The 20,621-nt window shown below is 40.8% G+C and overlaps 1 protein-coding gene across 2 annotated transcripts in view; it reads left to right on the top strand.

Moving 5' to 3' along the window:
- Positions 1-14,182, top strand: part of PLAG1 (PLAG1 zinc finger) — a 51,996-nt gene extending 37,814 nt beyond the window's left edge. The window contains exons 2-4 of one of the 2 annotated variants that reach the window (XM_042022561.1): positions 3,116-3,215; positions 7,047-7,405; positions 7,990-14,182. In XM_042022561.1, the coding sequence (XP_041878495.1) occupies positions 7,164-7,405; positions 7,990-9,253 (1,506 nt within the window). In that variant the 5' untranslated portion in view covers positions 3,116-3,215; positions 7,047-7,163 and the 3' untranslated portion in view covers positions 9,254-14,182. The remainder of the gene's footprint in view (positions 1-3,115; positions 3,216-7,046; positions 7,406-7,989) is intronic. The other variant, XM_042022562.1, reaches the window with a different exon arrangement.
- The last annotated feature ends 6,439 nt before the right edge of the window (positions 14,183-20,621 follow it).

Here is a 20,621-nt window from a genome sequence, read left to right as displayed (position 1 = left end):
TGTGCAGAGTTGGGAGGGTTCACAGGCACAGCCTGGATGGACATAACTGTCTACAGAGGCCTTGGTCCTGTCCGTGTGAGTCCGTGCTCACCTGGGATCTGTGCGGAGAGCACTTCTTAAAGAATCACAGTTTCCATAGGGTAAGTAACTGCTTTTCATTTTGTTTCCTTAAAGAAATATTTTAAAACCATGATGGCTCTAATGCTATTAACTCCTTATTGAGTGCTACCATTATTATGATTCTCATATTTCTAGGACCCTTCCTTTGGTTTCAAACTGATTGATTTTGGGAATTGAAGCTAGATTTGCTGTTTTATATAAAAGGCAAAATGACAAATACTGTGTTCTCAGTACTGTGTTCTCATTCTTGCTCTTTTATTTTGAAAGAAAATAACCATGAAACTTGTTTTCCTTTACTGTGCTTGAACCCTCTTAAGTATGAAATGCAAGTTAGGAGGAGGATTATTGGTTATATTTCTGTATTGTCTTCATTATCCTTTTAGTTGAGATATCAAATGTTTTAAAATATTTTTAAGTGTAACTATTTTCTCGGATTTTTAAATAGGAACTGTGAATTAAAAAAAAAAGTGTTACTCTTTTTTAATATTAAAAAGGAATAGATTATTTTATATTTATATTTTATATTATTTATCTTCCATATGAGGGTTTTGGGGCACTTCTTTTTTCCTCCCTTTTTTATGGTTGAAATTCAAATATTATCTAACCTGAATTATCAGGGTGTTTGGAGAGTTAGCAAAATTCGTGCCTCACAAATTCTGGAAGATCTGGTAAATTGTAAGAATTCTAAGAATTCTGACAAATTAGGGAAGTAATATTTTGTTACTGCTACCCAAGTGGGCTTTGGGCACATGCATGTGACAGTGCATTTTGCAGTGTGATGCTTCTCTGCTTCATGTGGAGAATAATTTGAACGTTGTTACTCATTAAAAATTCTTCCTACCTCATCTAGGTGAAAAGCTTAATAACACTATGACTATAAGCAGTTGCAAGGAGAACAGTACATCTTTGTCCAGTATTCTGCCTCAGGGATCTTCTAGCACCAAAAGCTTCTGAGAAAGGTGGTCTAGAAATCAGCATTATCATGGACAACTTTTGTATTCTGCGCATAAGGACAAGTCTTTTATCCAATGGCGTGTTTATTGTTGCAAAGCATAGGAATTATTTTATCTTTCCACTTAATCTTGTCGAATGTAGTAAATATTTTCATTATTCATACAAACGGAGCCCCTTTTGTATGTATGTTGTTGAGTTTTTTATATAATAATGGCCCTGTAGAAATTGAGATCCCACTAATTGTAGGTGTAGCATTGCCCTCTCCTGTATCCACTGAATTGTGATTTTGCTGTATTGGTAAGGTAATGAATGAATAAGAGTACCTGACTGTCCTCCTCCATTCTCCTCAGCATTTTAGCTACATCTCATATTTATCTTACTTATATACTTGTTCCAGTTGCTTTGTTTTCCCCCAATTCAATAGTCTCTCCATGTCTCTAGTGGCCTGTCTCTGAGGGCATCTGCTTTTTGCTAGAGCAACTTTAGATACGTGGTGAGCATTCAGGACTATAAACATTTAAGATAAAATGTTAAATGCCACTGAGTGGACTTTATAATATTTTAGGCAGGATGTGTTGGGGTTTTTTTTCCCAAGCAGGAAATAGTCTGTAAATATGAATAGTGAAGGAGTTAAGTCCATGAGGACTTAGTCCATTATATCTGTGTGTCTGTCTTACATATTGTCTACTTACTGTGAACTACATTAGTAGAAACATCTGGGGAATGAAGCTCTTCCTTTCCTCTGTGATACTGGAAGATGTTGAGATGGGCATTGCAGGGTAACTGATTTATAAGGGTCTTGCTGGGAGAGGAGGTAAGGAGTCATCAGCATTTTCTCCCTTAAGGTGATTTGGGGACCTCAAAAAGTGGAGGTGACGGTTGTGCTCATTAGTTGAAAACAGAACTTTTTCTTTGGGTACTGGAGCTGTTTCTGCCTCCTGCCTGTATGTACAAAGCCCCACATAAATGTTCCTCAGCCATCAGAGAGCTTCAGTCAGTTGCTCTGAAGCACTTCCGACATTTATAGGTGTTCAGGGACACCTGTTTGCTCACATTCATGCTCACCAACAGACCATGCTGGGGCTGTGCAGACCTGAACTCGGTATCAAAAGGAAGAATGGTTTCTGGAATGAATGGGAAGCCAGAAGGGAAAATGGTTTGTGTGTGGGGAAACGTTACATTGCTAGAGGGCTCCTGCCAAATAGCTTCAGCCTGCTGTGGGGTATGTGCACTGTGTAGGGCTTTGCCCTTACACATCTGAAAGAATTGGACAGGATAAACCTCCCCATTACAGTGAGGCACTGAACATATTTTCTCTGTATACCCGTGTCATCCAGGAGGCCTTCTAGCAAGAAAAGGAAGACCTGCTGCAAATTTACAAAAGGATGATGGCAGGGGAAAGGGAGATACAAGGGAAATTCCAAAAAAGCCCTCTCAGTTTACTCAGGCATACCTAGACGTGCCCTCTTTTGGGGTTTACCTGTAGCATGTTCATCATTAAGAGGTTTTATTATTTTTTTAAAATTAATTTTATTTTCCTTTGCAGGTCACCTTTTAAGCTGCTATTTCCTGTATAATTAAGCAGAATGAAGGCATTAGGTTCTAGTAAAGTTGGGCCTAATCCAGAATCTTCTCTTATTCAGTCCTTTTCTGAGTAAGAAACTCAAGTCTGGGCCCAGAATTTCACATGTTTTGCTGTTACTTCTAAATTATCTGTGGTCTGTGGATTTTTTTTTTTAACTTTATGAAAATTCCTTTGCTTTTGTCTAATTTTATCTCTTTATGTGTCACTGTCCAGCATAGCATTAGTTGAAATTATGTAAGTATACTGCAAATTGAAGTGCGTAATTGCTACTGATAACGCAAGAATGATTCCTACAGTTTAAAATTAACAGTATATAATGTTCTGTGCATGGGTTGGATCTGTTCCTTTTAACTTCTCCTTTCCGATTCTTTCCAATCCCTGGTCTTGCCGCATCACAGCCTTTATGAATGTCCTGGTTTCGCTGGAGTCTAGTCCATTGTTCCTTTTGTTTTTCAGACCAGTAAAAATGGGAAGTACTGGATTCTGGTTTCCTCCAAGAAGAGTCAGCGGAACTGGTTAAGACCAAAATCTGAGGACTTTAGTGGGCAAACATCAGGTGTGCATTGAACAGAGGCTGCTTTAATCCTGCTTTAAGTATATGCTTCTTTAAAAATAGTATTATATATAAGCTTTTGTGTAATGTGTTATATTTGATACTGCATATAATCATTCATCCTGCAGTTGTGAAAGCACCAGTAAGAATGTGGATTTTAAGTGATAATATGTTGAGACACAAGCAGGCAATATTACTCATAAAATTCTTTCAGCTGGTCTTTGGAAAATTTAATATTTGAGGATCAGTGGTTTTTTTAAGTTTTATCTCCATTGCTCAGTCTATATATCCACACCCAAAAAAGGAAAAAAAGTGGTTATTTGCTATTCAGAGATCAATACAGACGTTCTTAATTGCCTCACCTATTGAGAAATGGTACTGAGATAATAGTGCACATGTGTTTTTTAATAAAATTGAGATTGGATCCACACTATATTTATTCTAATGATGCATTTTTAAGGACACTTAAACACAGTTCAAAGTCAGCTTAATTAGTTTGATCATAGAGGAACAAAACCCAAATTCTTCGTCCCTGTGAATGTTCTGACTGGTATAGCAGCTAGGTTACCTGAAGTTTTCGGAAGGTAACAGTAATGTTATATTGGCCTGAATATAGGATAGCCTCCAGCCTGAGGTGTGACTTTGCACTGAGAAAAGGAGTGAGGAGTTGTCAGATGTTAATTTAACAGTTAAGCTTAATAGGCTGTTTCACAACAAACGCTGCTTCTGACATCACCTCAGACTCTGCAGAGCACCCTCCTACATGGCCTAATATCCTGCATCTCCCCAGCCTGATGCGCATTCAGTTCCTTCCCACCCACCCCAGTGTTACCAGTTCACCCCTATGCTCATGTCCTTAGACATTCCCAACACCTATGCAGCACTCCCTGAGCCTCCCTGGCCCCATAGCCCCATCCTGGTTCTGTCCACTCTCCCTCCCTGTGGCAGCTCATCCTCCTTCCCTGTCTTTGCTGCCGTCCCTGCTTCCATTGTCACTGTCTGGGCACAGAGTCCACTTGCTGCTGAGCTCTGGACCCAGCATGGTCAAAGCAGCCCCAGTCCTGTGCAGCAGCCTGTGGAGGCTGTTCCCTTGCCCTTTCCACTAATCCTGCCTGCCCTGTCTCAGGCTAGGTGTGGATTTTGCAGGGGGCCAGAGGGGCTGGACCCCTTGTACCCCATTGGGGTTCTAATTGCTCTGGCCACGCAGTGAGGGCTGTGACTGCTGTGCTCTTAGCTCTGTGTGGTGGGTCTCATGCAGGTGCCTGTGTGGTATGCAAGTAGCCTGTGTAAGTGTAGATCAGGTTGGATTTCTTTTCTTCCCCCTGAACTACATTTGTCAGGAGAGATTAGACTTAAACAAAATTTCATTCTACATTCAGGCCAATATTCATTGAAGACCAGTGTGTTCATTAACAGAAGAGCAAAATTAATTGTATTACCAGATTCTGATTAGAGGTTATATTGAAAAAAAAATCTTTCAATCCACAGATATGTCACAGCTTTGATGTGAATCAGACCCTCCTTTTGATTACATTGGTGGCTTAATTGAAGTCTGTGGAACTGGTCTTCATTTACTTTTATTGAAGAAAATTATTGCTCCCAGGTCTCCAAATAACTGTTCCTTATGAACTAGAATTAGTGAACTAGATTGTCGATTATGAGACAGAAAATAAAATTAAGCTGATACTTTGAAGACCTGTGCATTTTCCCACTCATGGAACTGATGTCTCCAGGCTTCATCCCACGAGTGGGAATGAGTTTGAGAGAAATCTGAAATCAGAAGAGTCCTTAAAGAAACGCCTTTTCTGTCACTGGGTATCTTTAAAAGAAGTTAGTGTTTCCTTATGAAATTTAAGGGAATAAAGGTGGTCTTACAAAACTGCTCGTTTAAAGAAGGTAGCATAGTTTAGCCTGTCATTCTTCAGGGTTGAAAGGAAGCAGATTTCCATCTTGGTGTGCCAGTACTTCTCTCCTCTGCTAAAGACAAGGGAAAAGTTATGGGGAGGAGGGAGGAAAAGACTTAGACAAAGACATATTCTGTGTACACATTCCAAATGAAGATCTCAGTCTGAGGATTTCTTAAAATGCAGACATTAAAGAGGCACTTCCCGTTCTTCCTCTCCCTGCTTCTCCTGTCCTTCCATGCATTGAGGAAAACACAGTCTCTCCTTCCTTCTCGCTTTTTTCCAGGACCACGCTGGGGCATTTGCAAGGACCGTGTAGTTTTCCCCCCAGCACACCCGGGCGGTGCTCTCTGCTCCTCTCCGGAGCAGTTGGCTCCCTCCGTCTCTGCTGAGCCTCAGCAGGGCTGAGAGGACAGCTAAGGCCAGGCCTCGGCTCCCTCCCAGCTACCCGGCCTCCCTCACTGCCAGCAGGGAAGAGCCCGGTTTGTTTTCCGGGGAGGTGGTGCTGGGCTGGAGCAGCTGCAGCCTGGTGGTGCCTGCCCGGCTCCAGCTGCCCAGCTCCACCTGTCCCAGCAGCTGCGGCTCCCCCGGCCCTGCTGCCGGGGCCGTGGCGCTGCCCGGATGCCGAGCCCTGGCCCGGCCACTGCCCGGCCCCGGTGCCGCCCGGCCCCGGTGCCGCCCGGCCCGGCCCGGCCGCCTCTTGCGCAGCTGCGCCGGCAGAGACCGGAGGGGACAGCAGCTGCCAGCCACGACACCAGGGCTGGGGGTGGCTGATGGCACTTTCAAGGGAGAAAGGGTAAATTTTGGGGCGTTCCAGCCCTCTCAAATGCTTGCATTGAGTGCTGTCCTGCTTCCTCCTTGTCCCCTCTGCTGCAGAGTTCACGCTCCACCCTTCCCACAACGGGTAGCACAGGATTTTGGTATCTGTAGTGGCAGTTGTGCTCCAAGGATGAAGCAAAGCTGTCAGCACCTCCTGACAAAGGAGGGCTGTTGAGTGCCCTGTGATGGCAGGTGCCCAGTTGCCACTATATGATACCAGATGACGAATTTAAAGTTGCTCACCCACAAGTCAGACACAAGGATCACGTCATGCACCTCCTGACAAAGCCTCCATGTTAGTTCACATTTTGCTATGCCACAGGGGCAGGACTAGGAGCCTCCATCCTGAGCTAGCCTGAGTCTGAATGCTTACAGCCCTCGTGTCTCACAGGATAGCATAAGGAGGGTGGGGTCTCCAGCACTGGGCTGATAAAACCTTGATCTATCTAATCTATCCCTAATCCATGGGACTTCTGTCATTCATAGATCAAGTCTCTGTTAGCAGAGGGTGAGTTTACAGGAGAATTTCACATGGTGTTAGGCGTCATTGGCAGTGCATGCATTTCGCTAGAGTAGCTGCGTAGACGTGCAGTAATCACAGGGAAGGAGGTACATGCGAGAGGGAACACGAGCTTTGCCCTCCATACTGTCAGCATGGGTACTGCCGCGTGTGGTGCAGGTTTTCAAACATTTTGAGGCTTACAGACTTTCACTTTGATAGTTGTGTGCGTGCATGCATGCGTGCATGTGTGCGTGGGGGTGTCCGTGCAAACACCACAGGTGCGGCTGTAATTCCTTTGAAATCTGAAGCTGCCAAAAGGTGCCATCTTTGCCTGATGCCTCCCTTAATCTGACAGAAACTCTGCTGTTCTCCATCAGTGCTTGAGGGGAAGGTTGTGAGGTGTGATTTCAGGGCATATGTGGATCTGTTCATCCTGAGCAATGCGTTTTAAGAGTTTCAGCAAATAGTATAAAGAAACCTGTAGGTATTACATTAGACCAGCTGAACCTAACTTTATTTTTAAGTTTTATTCAGAAGCATCACATAGCAAGTAAACTTCAAAATCTAAGTTTAGTTACAAACTAGTTGTTTCTTATTTTTTTTTTCCAGTCCCCTTTTGCTTTCTTTTACGACCACATGAAACTTGAGAAGCCATCTAAAGCTAAATCATTTAGTGGAGTTGGGCAATTCCCAAGTGTCCAACAAGAAGGCCTGGTTTAGGCTGCGATGGCCACTGTCATTCCTGGTGATTTGTCAGAAGTAAGAGATACCCAGAAAGTCCCTTCAGGGAAACGTAAGCGTGGTGAAACCAAACCAAGAAAAAACTTTCCTTGCCAACTGTGTGACAAGGCCTTTAACAGTGTTGAGAAATTAAAGGTTCACTCATACTCTCACACAGGAGAGAGGCCCTACAAGTGCACACAACAAGACTGCACCAAGGCCTTTGTTTCTAAGTACAAATTACTAAGGTATTAAACTCTATTTATCTTTCAGATTATATTATCTATTTTATGTTGGCCGTGTTAAGCCGTGTAAAAGTATATATTTCTGTACGCCTTCAGCTGATTGCAGAGAGGACATGTTAATTAAAGTAGCCATTGGATTGTTTCTAGAATTCTAAATTACCTAAGTTTGCAAGCTAATGTCTTTGATTTTGTTTCTTAATTTGTTTTCTGCTTTTGTTTTCTGTTTGTTTGTTTTTGTTTTGTTTTGTTTTTAATGAGCGTAGAATTTTCATTTGTATAAGGAATTGTCACAAGAGTATGGACTGAAAGTTCTTTGGCTATGGACTTTTACACGAGTACTTTCATACTTGCCCATATACCCCTGTTACAGTAGCTAAAACCCACCAAAACTAAAGTGTCAATTTAAGAGAAATGGCTCGCGTTTTGCTATATTTAAATTTGTCAAACTGTCTTTGTAGTGTCATGCTTTCAGTTAAAAGGTTCTGTTGCAAAGCAGCCGTTAGTGTAGTATTTAGCTGCCATTAAAAAATGAGCACGTGTGTTTTTTGATCAAAATAATTACTTACAGAATATATCTGTGTTTAAAGGCATATGGCTACTCATTCTCCTGAGAAAACCCACAAGTGTAATTATTGTGAGAAAATGTTTCACCGAAAAGATCACCTAAAGAATCACCTACATACACACAATCCCAACAAAGAGGCCTTTAAGTGTGAAGAGTGTGGAAAGAACTACAATACCAAGCTTGGGTTCAAACGTCACCTGGCTTTGCATGCTGCAACAAGTGGTGACCTCACCTGTAAGGTATGTTTGCAGACTTTTGAAAGCACAGGAGTGCTGCTGGAGCACCTAAAAACTCATGCAGGCAAGTCATCGGGTGGAGTGAAGGAGAAAAAGCACCAGTGTGAACACTGTGATCGTCGGTTCTACACCCGAAAGGATGTCCGCAGACACATGGTAGTGCACACTGGAAGAAAGGACTTCCTCTGTCAGTACTGTGCACAGAGATTCGGGCGGAAGGATCACCTCACGCGCCACATGAAGAAAAGTCACAACCAAGAACTTTTGAAGGTCAAAACAGAGCCAATGGACCTTCTAGATCCCTTTACCTGCAACGTTTCTGTGCCTGTTAAGGATGAGCTGCTTCCAGTGATGTCTTTACCTTCCAGTGAACTGACATCAAAGCCATTTACAAACACTTTGCAATTAAATCTCTACAACACTCAGATTCAGTCCATGCAGAGTTCTGCATCTGCACACCAAATGGTTGCCACATCGTTACCATTGGGAATGCCTTGTCCAATAGATATGGAGTCTGTCCACCCTTCTCACCAGCTATCGTTGAAATATCCGCTCGGTACTACCTCATACGCAATTTCTATGCCTGAAAAGGAACAGCCATTGAAAGGGGAAATTGAAAGTTACTTAATGGAGTTGCAAAGTGGTATGCCTTCTTCATCCCAGGATTCTCAAGCATCTTCATCAAAACTAGGGCTGGATCCACAAGTAGGGCCACTAGATGATGGGTCGGGGGAAGTTTCCCTTTCCAAGGGCTCCGTTCCTATTAGTGAACCTCTAAACGCCCCATCATTGGACTTTTCTCAGCTGTTCAACTTCATACCTGTAAATGGCCCTCCCTATAATCCTTCTGTTTCAGTGGGAAACCTCGGAATGAGTTATACGCAAGAGGAGGCACATTCTTCTATGACTCAACTTCCACCACAAACCCAGGATCCACAAGATCCTAGCAATAGTATAGGTCTTGGGTCTCTGCACTCATTGTCAGCAGCTTTCACAAGCAGTCTAAGCACAACCACCACCCTACCACGATTTCATCAAGCTTTCCAATAGGATGTACAAAGCTGGCTTGTTAACTGTCTATTTGTAGAAATGCCTTAGGTGACCATTTTTAACTTAGTGCCTACTATAAGACATTATAAATTCTCTGCTTTTGTACAGTACCAATCTCATGAAGCCAGTAAGAAATTTAAATTAACTTTTTAAAAATGTTTTGAAAGTGTTTATTCTCAGCTGTGTTTACTTTGGTTTCTTGTTTTTTTTAAACAGTCTCATGGTATTGTTTTCATTTTCACTGCCAATTTACACATTTAAAATGTTCAGTAGAAAGTCCTCCCAAGCAAACTGACAACATTCATCCCGTTTTTAAAACCTTTTCAACCATACCAGCTATTCCGTTTCATTGATGTCAGTGGTAGAACTGCCATTTTAACCTTTTAATATATTTTACTATTTACAATAATCCATTTAAGGTATGTATCACAAAAGATTCCTGAGATTTGGGAAAAAAATTCTCCAGTCCGTTTCCAAACAAATCCTCTTCCCAAATGGTGACACATCTGACCTGTTCTATAATGACAAATCTAAATTTTTAAAATAAATATAGAATTCAGATATTTCTGAAAACTTGTGTGTGTATATGTAGAAGTCCATATATACACATGTACATATATATAGCATTTTGACTTGTATTGAAGTCATGATAAAAGTTGTTAAGAGTTTTGCCATTTTCTGGCTTAAATTTTGGTGGCCTGTTATGGAAACAGAAGAAAAAAATTTAGTTTAATTCTCTAAAATTAGGGCTGAACAGAATTTCAACAGAGAATCTCTGCTTGCCTAAATGACAAATGTTTCAAGTTGAATTTGGAACTGTGTTGTTGTGCTTTTGTGACGCTGGTATAGGGAAACAGGCAAAATTAATGGCTGATCTTGAAATATAAAAGTGTCGTAATGTAGTAATGCAGAATATTTTGTCGCAGTTTTTGTTTTAATTCTTAACTTGCTGTTTTTTCTCTTTAGTAGCATAGAAAGAGTACTGCATAGGAACCTTCCAGCAGTGTATTCACATTTGTAGGCATCAGTCTTCCTGTTGCCACTGCCAAAGGGTGGATCAAGTCCAGCCAGAAAGTGTGTACCTTTTTTCAGTTCAAAACTAGTGTGCAGTCAGAAAGTGAATGTAAATTTGCAACTACCAGTTTGTTTTGTTTTGTTTTTATTGGAGTGATCTTTTCAGTTGTGTTACATGGTGTGTTCTGTCCTCCTAAGCAACAAGTTAGATGTTAATCACACTTTCTACACCTGGGTACTTGGTTAGGGACTTTTTGCCCATTGCCAAGATTTAAAGACAGGACTCTTAGGAGTGAAGTAAAAGCATATTGCTTACACCACTTTTACCTAATGCAATATATTCTATTCCCCAACCCCTAATAACCAAAAGAGGAAAAAAAAACCTAAAAAAACAACCAACCCTGTGATGCATAAAAGCAAACTAGAGTTGCTGTAATTCAACAATAACATTATTTTCCTTGTCATTTTTGTACAAGGAATTAAAAAATGGAAATCAAGTACATGAGTATCTCTCAAACCATATTGAGGATTCATAGAAGGTTTTAAGTGGTTAAACTAAATATACTTCACAGAAACAAAAGTTGCTCCCATTTAAGGAGCTCATGCTCCAGATGTTTTATCAGTAGCTCCTACTGTTTTTTTTTAATTCTAGGAGCAATATGCAGGTGTAGTTCTACTATTTTATACATATGTGTATTTAAATTTTATTACTGAAAGATAACATTTTTATAAATGTGTTTGTGTTCCAAAGGCATTAAAATAAGGATGTATTAATAAGGAAATTACCTTTTGAAATTCTGCAAACTACTCCTAGATTTTGGGTTTAGGAGCACATTATCTCAAAGTGGGCATTTAGCTCTGCTTCACGACTGCTTCCCCTGGTTTCTGTGAAACAGATTGCTCACTTGCTTACATCTTTAGTTGAATGATTTGTTCAATATTGCTTTTTTTCTCTTCACCTTCCTAAAGGAAAGAAAAATACAGGTGAACAGAGCACAAGCTGAATGCAACCAAATGTAACTCTAGTTTAAATGAGCAACCATAACGCATCTAAGAAACATTTGGGTTTATTCTCAATCCTTTTAATCAATCTGAGATGAAGATAAATGGACTTAATTCCTCCAGTGGGTTATGTCCCACATGGAGCCGAGCATCCACAACTCTCCCTGCAGCAGAGGAAAGCTGCGAGTGCTTGGCATCCTGCAGCTGGCCCAGCAGTGTGGCCGGGCAGCATTGCCCTCCCTGGGCAGCCCTTGGCACACCAATTTCCAGTCTGTAGCCACTTCTTATGAGCCCCAGCTGCCGAAAGACTTCATAGAAAGCAAAACCCACAGACGCTTTGCCAACACCCATTTCTTAGTGCGTAGCCAGAACCCTTACTTACTTTGTTAGTGCCTTAGCTTCCTGAAAAGGGATTGACATTTCACTTGGAGTTAGATGTACATTTCACTTGAGAAATAGAGACCTCAGACAAGATATTGAACCTCATTCAGTCAGAGTTTCAGTGGGTGGCCACACCCAGTGTGTTTGCAGCTAAACTAGGACGTAGGGTAACATGGAAGCAGACTGACCCTTTAAGCAATACCAACACCACCAGAGTGCTTTTGAGCATCACTTAGGCAGAGTTAATATTGGCCACTACTAAACCATCAGTTTTTAAACCCCGTTTTCTTGATTTCCCATGGATTCTTGGCGGGAGGGGGGAGGGCTGGCTGATCATGCACCACTCTTTGTGCAACTTCTAAACTTCTAGTAAGGTTGTTTTGTTGTTGGGGTTTTTTTTTTAAATATATATATTTTTGTGTACTTGTTGCTTGTGCTTTATTTAGTAGAAAATTGTGGAATAGAGTGATTTATTGTTAATTTGGCAGTAGCGGTTTTTAAAAACCATATACTGACTGAAACATGAGCCAGAGCTGATTGCTTTATTAAGCTAATAATGAATGTTAAGAGTACATATTTTCAGGATCATTTGCCTAGTGAGCTAAACTTGTATTATAGGCCAATATTTTTTAAAATAAAGCTTGGTCAACCTCTATGTTACACATATTACAAGATATAGCACTTTCAAAAAGAAAACCTAAACCTTTTAATAAAATTTCTTACAGGTTATGCTTTTTATTATAAAACCTTTTATTATAATTTGTTTCAAGTGCCATTAGATTACATATATGTAGGCCTTTGGTATAATGCTTTGTGTACAAAATGGTAGACATTGTAATTTTAAACAGGTACATTTTTACAGTGTTTTCTTATCAATTTGCTATATTGCACAGAACCAGTGTGTCTTTCTTAAGGGTTTTACAATGGTTTTTACTAGGTTTACATGTTTCAAACTACACTGTCTTCTACCGCCATTTTGAATACCAGTCAAAAACAATTAGGAGTTTGTCCTTACCGTTTGCAAACTGTGTCCTCTGGAGTTCTTGATGGTAAACTTTGTCAAAAATATTTAACATGCAGTATTTGATACAGAATTTTTTTATCATATCCTATCATCGCTATGCTGCTGTCTGAAGTTAACTTAGGGCCTGATCCTGCATCTGTAAATGTTGAGGGGATCCTGCATCCTTTGTTATGTCTGTCTCATACACTGGTTTAGCAGCTTCTCCTGTATTCTTCTCAGTCTATAGATAAACCTCTGAAATATATGTACTTATCTGGTATGTAGTAAACCATTATAGGCTTAGCTGCCCGTCCTGCTTCCCCCCAGTGTACAGTTTAAACCGCAGCTTACTTAGCATCATGCTCAACTTACAAGTAATGCCACAGTAGTTCAAAATGTGTTTGGGTAGTCCCAAAGCTTTTATGCAATAAAAGTGTCTTACTTTTGTTGGAAGGCAGTGTCTTTTGATAACAGTTATCTAGCCCTGGAAGTGACACAGAACTATTGCTAATCATATGTAAACACTTTTCAGTATAAGCTTCAGTGGTACAGTTGAACCAGAGTGAATGTTTATCTCCTCAGAAACACTCCTGCAATATTGTTATATTGGATCATGCTGCTAATGTAACTTGGGATACAACTCCTCTCATGGTGCTACAAACCTCCCTGTCTCATTCAGATGTATTTTTACCCATAGAAAAAAAAGGACTATACTAGACCTATAGTTGTATGATATATTTTTATACTGTGACTTAATTTGTCATTAATGAACTTTGTGCAACACCACAATGTATTCATATGCACTTGCAAAAGTAATATTTTGGACATGCAAATTTAAACGCTGACAAGCCCAGCTCACAAAAATAGGTGACTGCTAGTTAATGTTAAATGTGGGCTTTTTATATGGTGTGGAGTGAAGAACATACTATATGTTACTAAAAGCCGTAGAAAAAAACTGGGAAGAGTATATTGGGGAATGATGACACACCCAAACCTGACTCGGATTGCTGAAATTATATTTTTAGCTAGTGAAAAAATTGTTTGGACTTGTATGCTAAAATGTTTTTAATGATAAAAGTTTTGAGTCAAAAAAAGTAGAGAAAAAAAAAATGAACACCGACAACCCTGCATTCCAGACTGAATTTGTATACGTTTCTTGCATTTAAAATTTGCTATCCTGTGATATGGGAAATTGAGTTGCTTATCATGTATATGTACTTTAAAATGTATTCACAAACTACTGTTGTATTTGTATAAAATATAGACAAAAAGATTGCATATATATTTTTGTGTATAAGCTCTGTAAAATAGCAATCACATTATGAAGCTGCAGCAGAACTTCATTTTAAACATTCACATCCAAAGAAACAGACTATTTATTATCCACATACCCTGATTATAAAATATACCTTGCTGCTATTAAACAATAGTGCTGCAGCTTCTTGTGGCCTACAGTGTTATGTTTGCTGTACAAAAATATGTGAACTCCACAAAATATATCAATAAAATTACAGAATGGTTTTAGTTAATGAATAACTTATGCCTGGCATTTCAATAGATGATCTTGATCTGCATGTTTGGGATTGCAATAAGTAATTGCAGAGTACATCCAGTTTTGCTGGGTGTAGTTTGCAAAGGTATAATTGTCTTTCTAATTTATGACTGGTAAAATGTCAGTTTTTCAGAAAATCTTAAGGCATAAATATCTGCGTTTCATGCTTTCACCAAGGAACAAATGGGATGATGCTACTGTGTCTGTGGCCAGACAGATCTGAACTGAAGGAAGCAATTGAGTTTGCCATCAAATTGCACTTTGAAATGCTGTGAGTCACTGGAAGGTGAGTATGGGGTATCCATAGTGGGACCATTCCTTTGGGAGACATAGGTGAGTGATTCTCCATCATTTCAGATTAATGCAAGTCTGTAACATCGATGGTTATAGTTTGCAGGACAAACTTTAAGGGCATGGCATGTGCTAGACACAGGATATGGGTTGTCTCTCTGCAGTATTTCCAGAGGAAACTCAGTTGCTTTGATCCCATAGATGTCCGTGTGCCCGTGGCACTGGTTTCTGAAGAAGCCGGACTCTAATGCTTGGGGAAGAGTTGCCGCGCAGCCAGCTGAGCAGCCTGCACACGACTGCAGAAAGTTACCTCTCTGCTCATTCCACGCAGTTGTTCCCTTGCATAGACTGTTTGCCAGGAAAGTAAAAGACTAGCATTTCACATTTCATTGCTTTTTGGAACATACTTTGTTAACATCTTTAGCACTGTCTGTGTTTCCCTGCTTTTGAGTTCCTCTCTTTTCCAAGTTTTGGCTTTTTAGGTTCCTTGCTGTAACCCAGCTGGAGAGAAATGATTGTTAGAGAGAGTTGTTGGCTTTCACCTTCTCAGCATGTAGACATCTTTGCTTTCTCGTGATCCGTACCCCTTTCCTCTGAGCTGACTTACCACTTCTGTGCCACAGGTTTCTAACTTGTTTGAGAGGGTTGGCGTTGTTATATTGAGAGTCAAAAGCTCAACAGATGCTCTACGATATGAAATACCCTGCAAAACGATTTATAACCACCCACAAACACATACCCCACACACACCCCCTCAAGAGAAAACCACCCATTCATTGTGTTGCTGTCCTAGTTGGTCTCACCCACCATTACTGGTTCAATGTGTCCTCCTTCCAAGCAGATACCCTCTCAAAATTCCATCAGTCTCTGCAATAATTGGAATGTGATTGCACAGATGACATCTGCGTTTTATCCAGAGATCTCTTGGTGCATTCTCTCCAGAGTTTCCTTGTTAAATTCAGAGCCACGGCATCTTCCTTCCTCTCTCTCCTGTAACCTCCTCTTTCCAAAACTTGAATAAGAAAGTGCAGAAAATGGTTCTGTAGTATCCTCTCTACCTGGTCTCACTGTCTTCCAGGAGTGGAAGAGGAAGGCTGTTCTGGTTTTCCCCTTCACTCTGCCTTGCTCTTTACACCTTCTTTTCCTTTCCATACAAGCATGCCCTAGGATGAAAAATGTTTTTTGACAGAGAAATCCAGAACTGCAGAGCTACTGCTGGCTAAGAACTGAGCAGCTACATGCTGTTGGCTTCCCTGCTTAGCAAATCAAAACATTGTATTAAATCGGATAGAAATTAAGTTTTCCAAGGTGGCAGCTGCTGTAGTTGGCACAACAAGGATTGGCGATCACGAACCGGCAGCAAGTGGGACAGCAAGATAAACTCTGCTACAAAATTTAGTCTGTACTTAATAGTTTGAGAAGTATATTGGAAGATTAACTGGTGCTTATCAGTGTGAGCTGGGGCCTTTAGCAAATAAACAGCAACACTGTATTTCTGTTTTGAACAACACTGGAGATAATGGTGTTGAAAATGACAGACCTCAGCCCTAGTGTGAAGTTTCAAGTTCGTGCTCATGTGCTAAATCCCAGGTAATTCAGTATGAACTTTCTCTACTCCTAATAAAGGTGTAACAGGTTGCCTGGTATTTTTATTTTTCCATAATTTTATTAATTAATTTATTTATTGTAATGGTCTGCATGTCCTCAAGAAATGAACATTTTCAGAGAAATAAGTATTTGTAAAAAATACAACAATTCTGTTCTTCATTGTCATCACTCAGCCTTGTCTCTTTTGAGGATATTTGTATCAAGATCACCAGCTACAAAGCTAGTTTGCCTCAGAGGAGACTGAAGAGACATCAGCTGTCAGCTGAGCACTCTGAAAAGAGGCATATGGTAATGTCTGCTGTGGCTGAGCTGGAAATAATTTGAATTGATCCCTTGATAGTTTACCCGTGGGGCTGATTCTCACTGTTGGCTGAACTGCCATGTACAAAGAATGGTTTAGTGTCATTTTCATATAAATCAGTTCTCTGTTTGATGTGTGTTAAGTGGTGCAGAGAACCTGAATAGTCAGAGTTTCTAAAAATCAGTATATTGCTTAAACTCTGGTGAATGTATGTGTGCACGTGTATGTATGTATGTATGCATGGGAAAGTAATCTAAACTGGAAAAGTTGATAAATTAGTTTGGGGCTTTTCTTCATTTTGGTTTCCTCCAAAATGTTTAAGTCTGAAGTGAATCATATTGTTTGTTAAGGTATTCCTTAGTTAACACAGCATGTGGTTTCCCAGGCAAGCTGGAAGAGCTTCCTCCAATTACTTGATTAATCTATGAGAGACAGCAGTTTATCTGAAGGGTGCACAGACTCCAGCAAGGAAGGTGTTTGTCAGCTGGCCTTGTGTACTCCTAGATACAATTTCAGCAGAAAAGTTCTATAGGCTGTGCCTCTGAAATTAGGCTCAACTCTGGCTTACTGGCTTTTGTGGTAGATTGTTACACACATGGTCATGGGTAAATCCTTAAAGTTCCCTCACAAGCACTTATACTGCAAATAAAAATAAAATACAGGCTTTGTATGGTTTAGGGGCATGCCATAAGTGAGCAACATCTGAGCTGTAACATAAGACTATCAAATATCAAACATTCATGACAAATAAACACAGACTAAATTCCCAAACTTTCTGAAGTCTACCCTCACCTGAAAATTGTCTCCTTTTATTTTGTCAGTGTTTGGCTCCTTATGCCAATAAAGTATTACAGGGTTGCCCCATGGTTTATATGCTGTGTTCAGCTTACGCTAAATTCAGAAGTATTTTTACAAGAAGTTTCTGGTTACTCACTGAAAGCCTTGCAACAATGTACTTTAACTGTATGGCCCATTTTAATGTCAGGCTTAAAACCCTTTAACTTAAGGCAACCCCTGAGAATTTGCAGTGCCCCACCAGAGTACCCAGGCCATCATTTCAGAGCCACCAAATTTAGCTGATTCTCTTGCCTCTTCCCCTCTGTAACTCTCCAAAGAGGTGGTGTTTGCAGGAAGCCGCCCCATTTGCTATGGCAGGGTATTTAATATACACCACAGAGCTGGGCATGATCTGTGTTAATGGGATTGTGCAAGCTGCTGGGAGAGACTCATGCCTTTGCATCAGTCTAGGCATCAGCATTAAATCCATGTACCTGGAAAAGCAGCAGCCCCCCAGCACTAGACTTAGCACTAACATTACCCCCTGGGTTCTTTGCTGTACGTGATTAGTTTTTCTCATTAAGCATTGAAAGTCTTCTCTAGTCCTTAAGCTACAGTCTTAAATTCCACCACTATATTTGGTATCTCCCCATGAGCCAGCAAAGTCAGCTTTGCTCCAGGGGCAAGACTGCAAAACCAGTTTTGGACAATTTGGCTGAAAATACTGCATAAGGTACCTGCCATGTGACAGCACCCCACCTGCCGGGATAAGTATCCACCTTTGAATGGCCAGAAAATACTGCTGTGGGTGAGCCTGTATTTTACATTTCATTGTCTTTATCCCTAAGTTTGGATTCTTCTAGCTTGTCACAAGGTGCTCTTTTGAAATGGTGGTATTAATCTACAGCAGCAGGTGTCAGATTGTTTGTTATCCCTAGTCCACCTTGGTCACTGAGATCCCTGTAAGTTAGCTGTGAAACCTCACCTGCCTTCCCAGTGTCTCCAGTTAAAACCTCAGTGTGTTCAGGTAAGGAGAGCCTTTGCTTCATGCTCTTGAACACATGGAGTAACCTTACTGTGAAGGAAAAAAGCGTCAAACAGCTGTTTGGCAATGTGTGTTTGAAACTTGATCTTATTATTTATAAACTAGGGTTTAACCTTTTAAAATGTTTATTATTATTATTATGTCTCAGCAGTAAAACAGCATCACAGTTCTTGCAGATGGATTTTTTTCCTTGGATTTGGGTTTACCTTTCACTGCTTTAATGAGAACTTGCTTGTATTTGTGGTTCCGAGGTGTCATTTTTCTCACCAAAACAGCCAAACTCTGAAATATGAACTGGATTCTTTGCTGGCTTGTGCTTGTAGTAAAAAAAAAAAAAAGTGCTTGATCAGTGGCCTATCTTCAGAGCAAGCCTCTGTAGGGACTGGCTTCAGACAATGCTATCACTGTGCAATTGATCATATCAGAATTCCTTTCAGGCAACTCTGAATATCTTTTGAGGTCTATGAGGTGTGACTGGAAGCAACGCTTGGACTATGAAATGCTGTGCATGAGGAGAGTGTAGGTTCATCATCAAATCCTAAACTGAGATCAGAGGGACTAACACTAAAAGGAGAAAAAAGAAAACTTTTGATTTCAAACGGAGAAGAAAACCTCTCAGAAGTCACTGAGCCACAGGCTAAGGAACTGTCTTGCTTTGAGTAGGACTGTAATTTACTGAAGAGCTACATTTGGCTCCTTTAGCAAAGTTACAAAGTAACCTACTAGAAACACAATGCTACCTCTGTATTGTAAGGCAGTTCTTAGAAGCCTCTGGACAGCCAAGCCTTCAAGGGATTGTTACATGGCACAGCCACCAAATGTACAAAGAAATAAAGTAATGATTGAGGGGAAGTATATAACTATACACTCCTAAACTCTCTGAAGTCAGTTCCAAATCCCCAACCCTGTCCTTCTCCTGTTTTAGACAAAACTGGCTATTAACCACCAGAATGATGCACCCTGATGAAAACAAAGCTGGTGTTTGGTATGTGTCCTGTGTTGTGCTGGGTTACATCCATACCAGCCTTTTAAGGCCCTTGGTATCGGGGCTGATTTCTCCTGTCCAATGACCAAACAGCAGTAGTAACTAACAACAGTGGCAAACAAAGAGTTTCTGTATTCCTGATATGCAAGTGAAATATGAATGGGGAAGTGAGCGAGATTCTGTACTCCTTCTCATCCAGAAGCACAGATTAGGTTGGGCAGCTGGTGCAGCATTGGATGCACAGGTATGTTTTACTTGCACAAATACAACACACAAGCTTGGAACAAACCCATTGCTGCTTGCAGTTTATTGTAGCTGTGACATATTGCAGCCCACGGGACACAGACTGTGCTTCCCTCCTATCATTGTCCCAAGTTCCTATTGCATTCTGTGCTGATGACTTCTGGCTCCTACAGCTTCCTTTTCCCTCATGGAAAAGGCAGTGCAATGGGAACAGTGTGGTTGGAGGCTGCTGAGGGTTGTTCTGGGGAAGGGTGGCCGGGAGGCAAGGGGCAGCTTGTCCCCAGCAGCCCTGCTCTCCTCTGCAGGTGGCTCCCCAGCCTCACCAGGGACCTACCCCAGCCTGCAGTAATGCCAGAGCTAAACAGGGCTGTGAAACTTAGCAAGGATGTCCTACAGTGATTGTGGCTGCTGGGAAGTCACTGGGCCAAATCACCAATGGATTACAGGAAAATAATATTTATTAAGAGTAAAAGCCTGCTTGAATTTAAATCTGATTTAATCTTGTTCACTTCGAAAGACTCTGGACGTTCTCTTGCTTTGGTCTTCAGCAGTTAAGCTTGAGGCAGAACACTAAGTTACATTGAGGCACTTTAGATCCCAAAGAATGCCCCTCTTCCTGTTCAGAAATTTCAGTGTATTCCCCAAGAACAATATAACAATGTCTACCATGGCAAGGCAAAAGAGAAAGGTTTCTGACAGAAAAGGGCAACAAGAAAATTACCTGAAAAGGTGACAAAAGGACAACTGACAGAAGTGGACATGGAGTTTGGAAATAATGATATGGAATGTCTGATATATCCTTTTGAATGAGACTTCAATCAAAGAAATTTGGAAGCAGCTGTAATCCTGTCTGTTTCATGAGCATAGATTTTGCTGCTGTTTATAGCATTCACAAACATCAGATGTGCTGCTGTAGTTGTCAGCTTAACAGGTCCGCTCTCAGTCTCTTCATCCACACATCTTTCTACCTATGCCTCTCCACACCCAGCTTTGCCTTTGAACTTCACTGCCGCCCTAACCTGGTGAAAATGGCTTGGAGAATTCAGAGCAGAAATGTCTTTCTGGTGCTTTTATATGCTGTATGGCACAGAAGCCCACCGAAGAATTGGAGCCCTAAAGAGCTCTTAGAAAACAGGCATAAAGATCTTTTTGCTCTCCCATGTAGC

The sequence above is a fragment of the Corvus kubaryi genome, unplaced genomic scaffold (genome assembly GCF_017639235.1).
Source record: "Corvus kubaryi isolate FWS band 111438036 unplaced genomic scaffold, C.kubaryi_AGA036_p1.0 37216, whole genome shotgun sequence".
NCBI lineage: Eukaryota > Metazoa > Chordata > Aves > Passeriformes > Corvidae > Corvus > Corvus kubaryi.
Note: the sequence above shows the minus strand (reverse complement) of the source record. Positions and strands in the feature narration are given on the sequence as shown.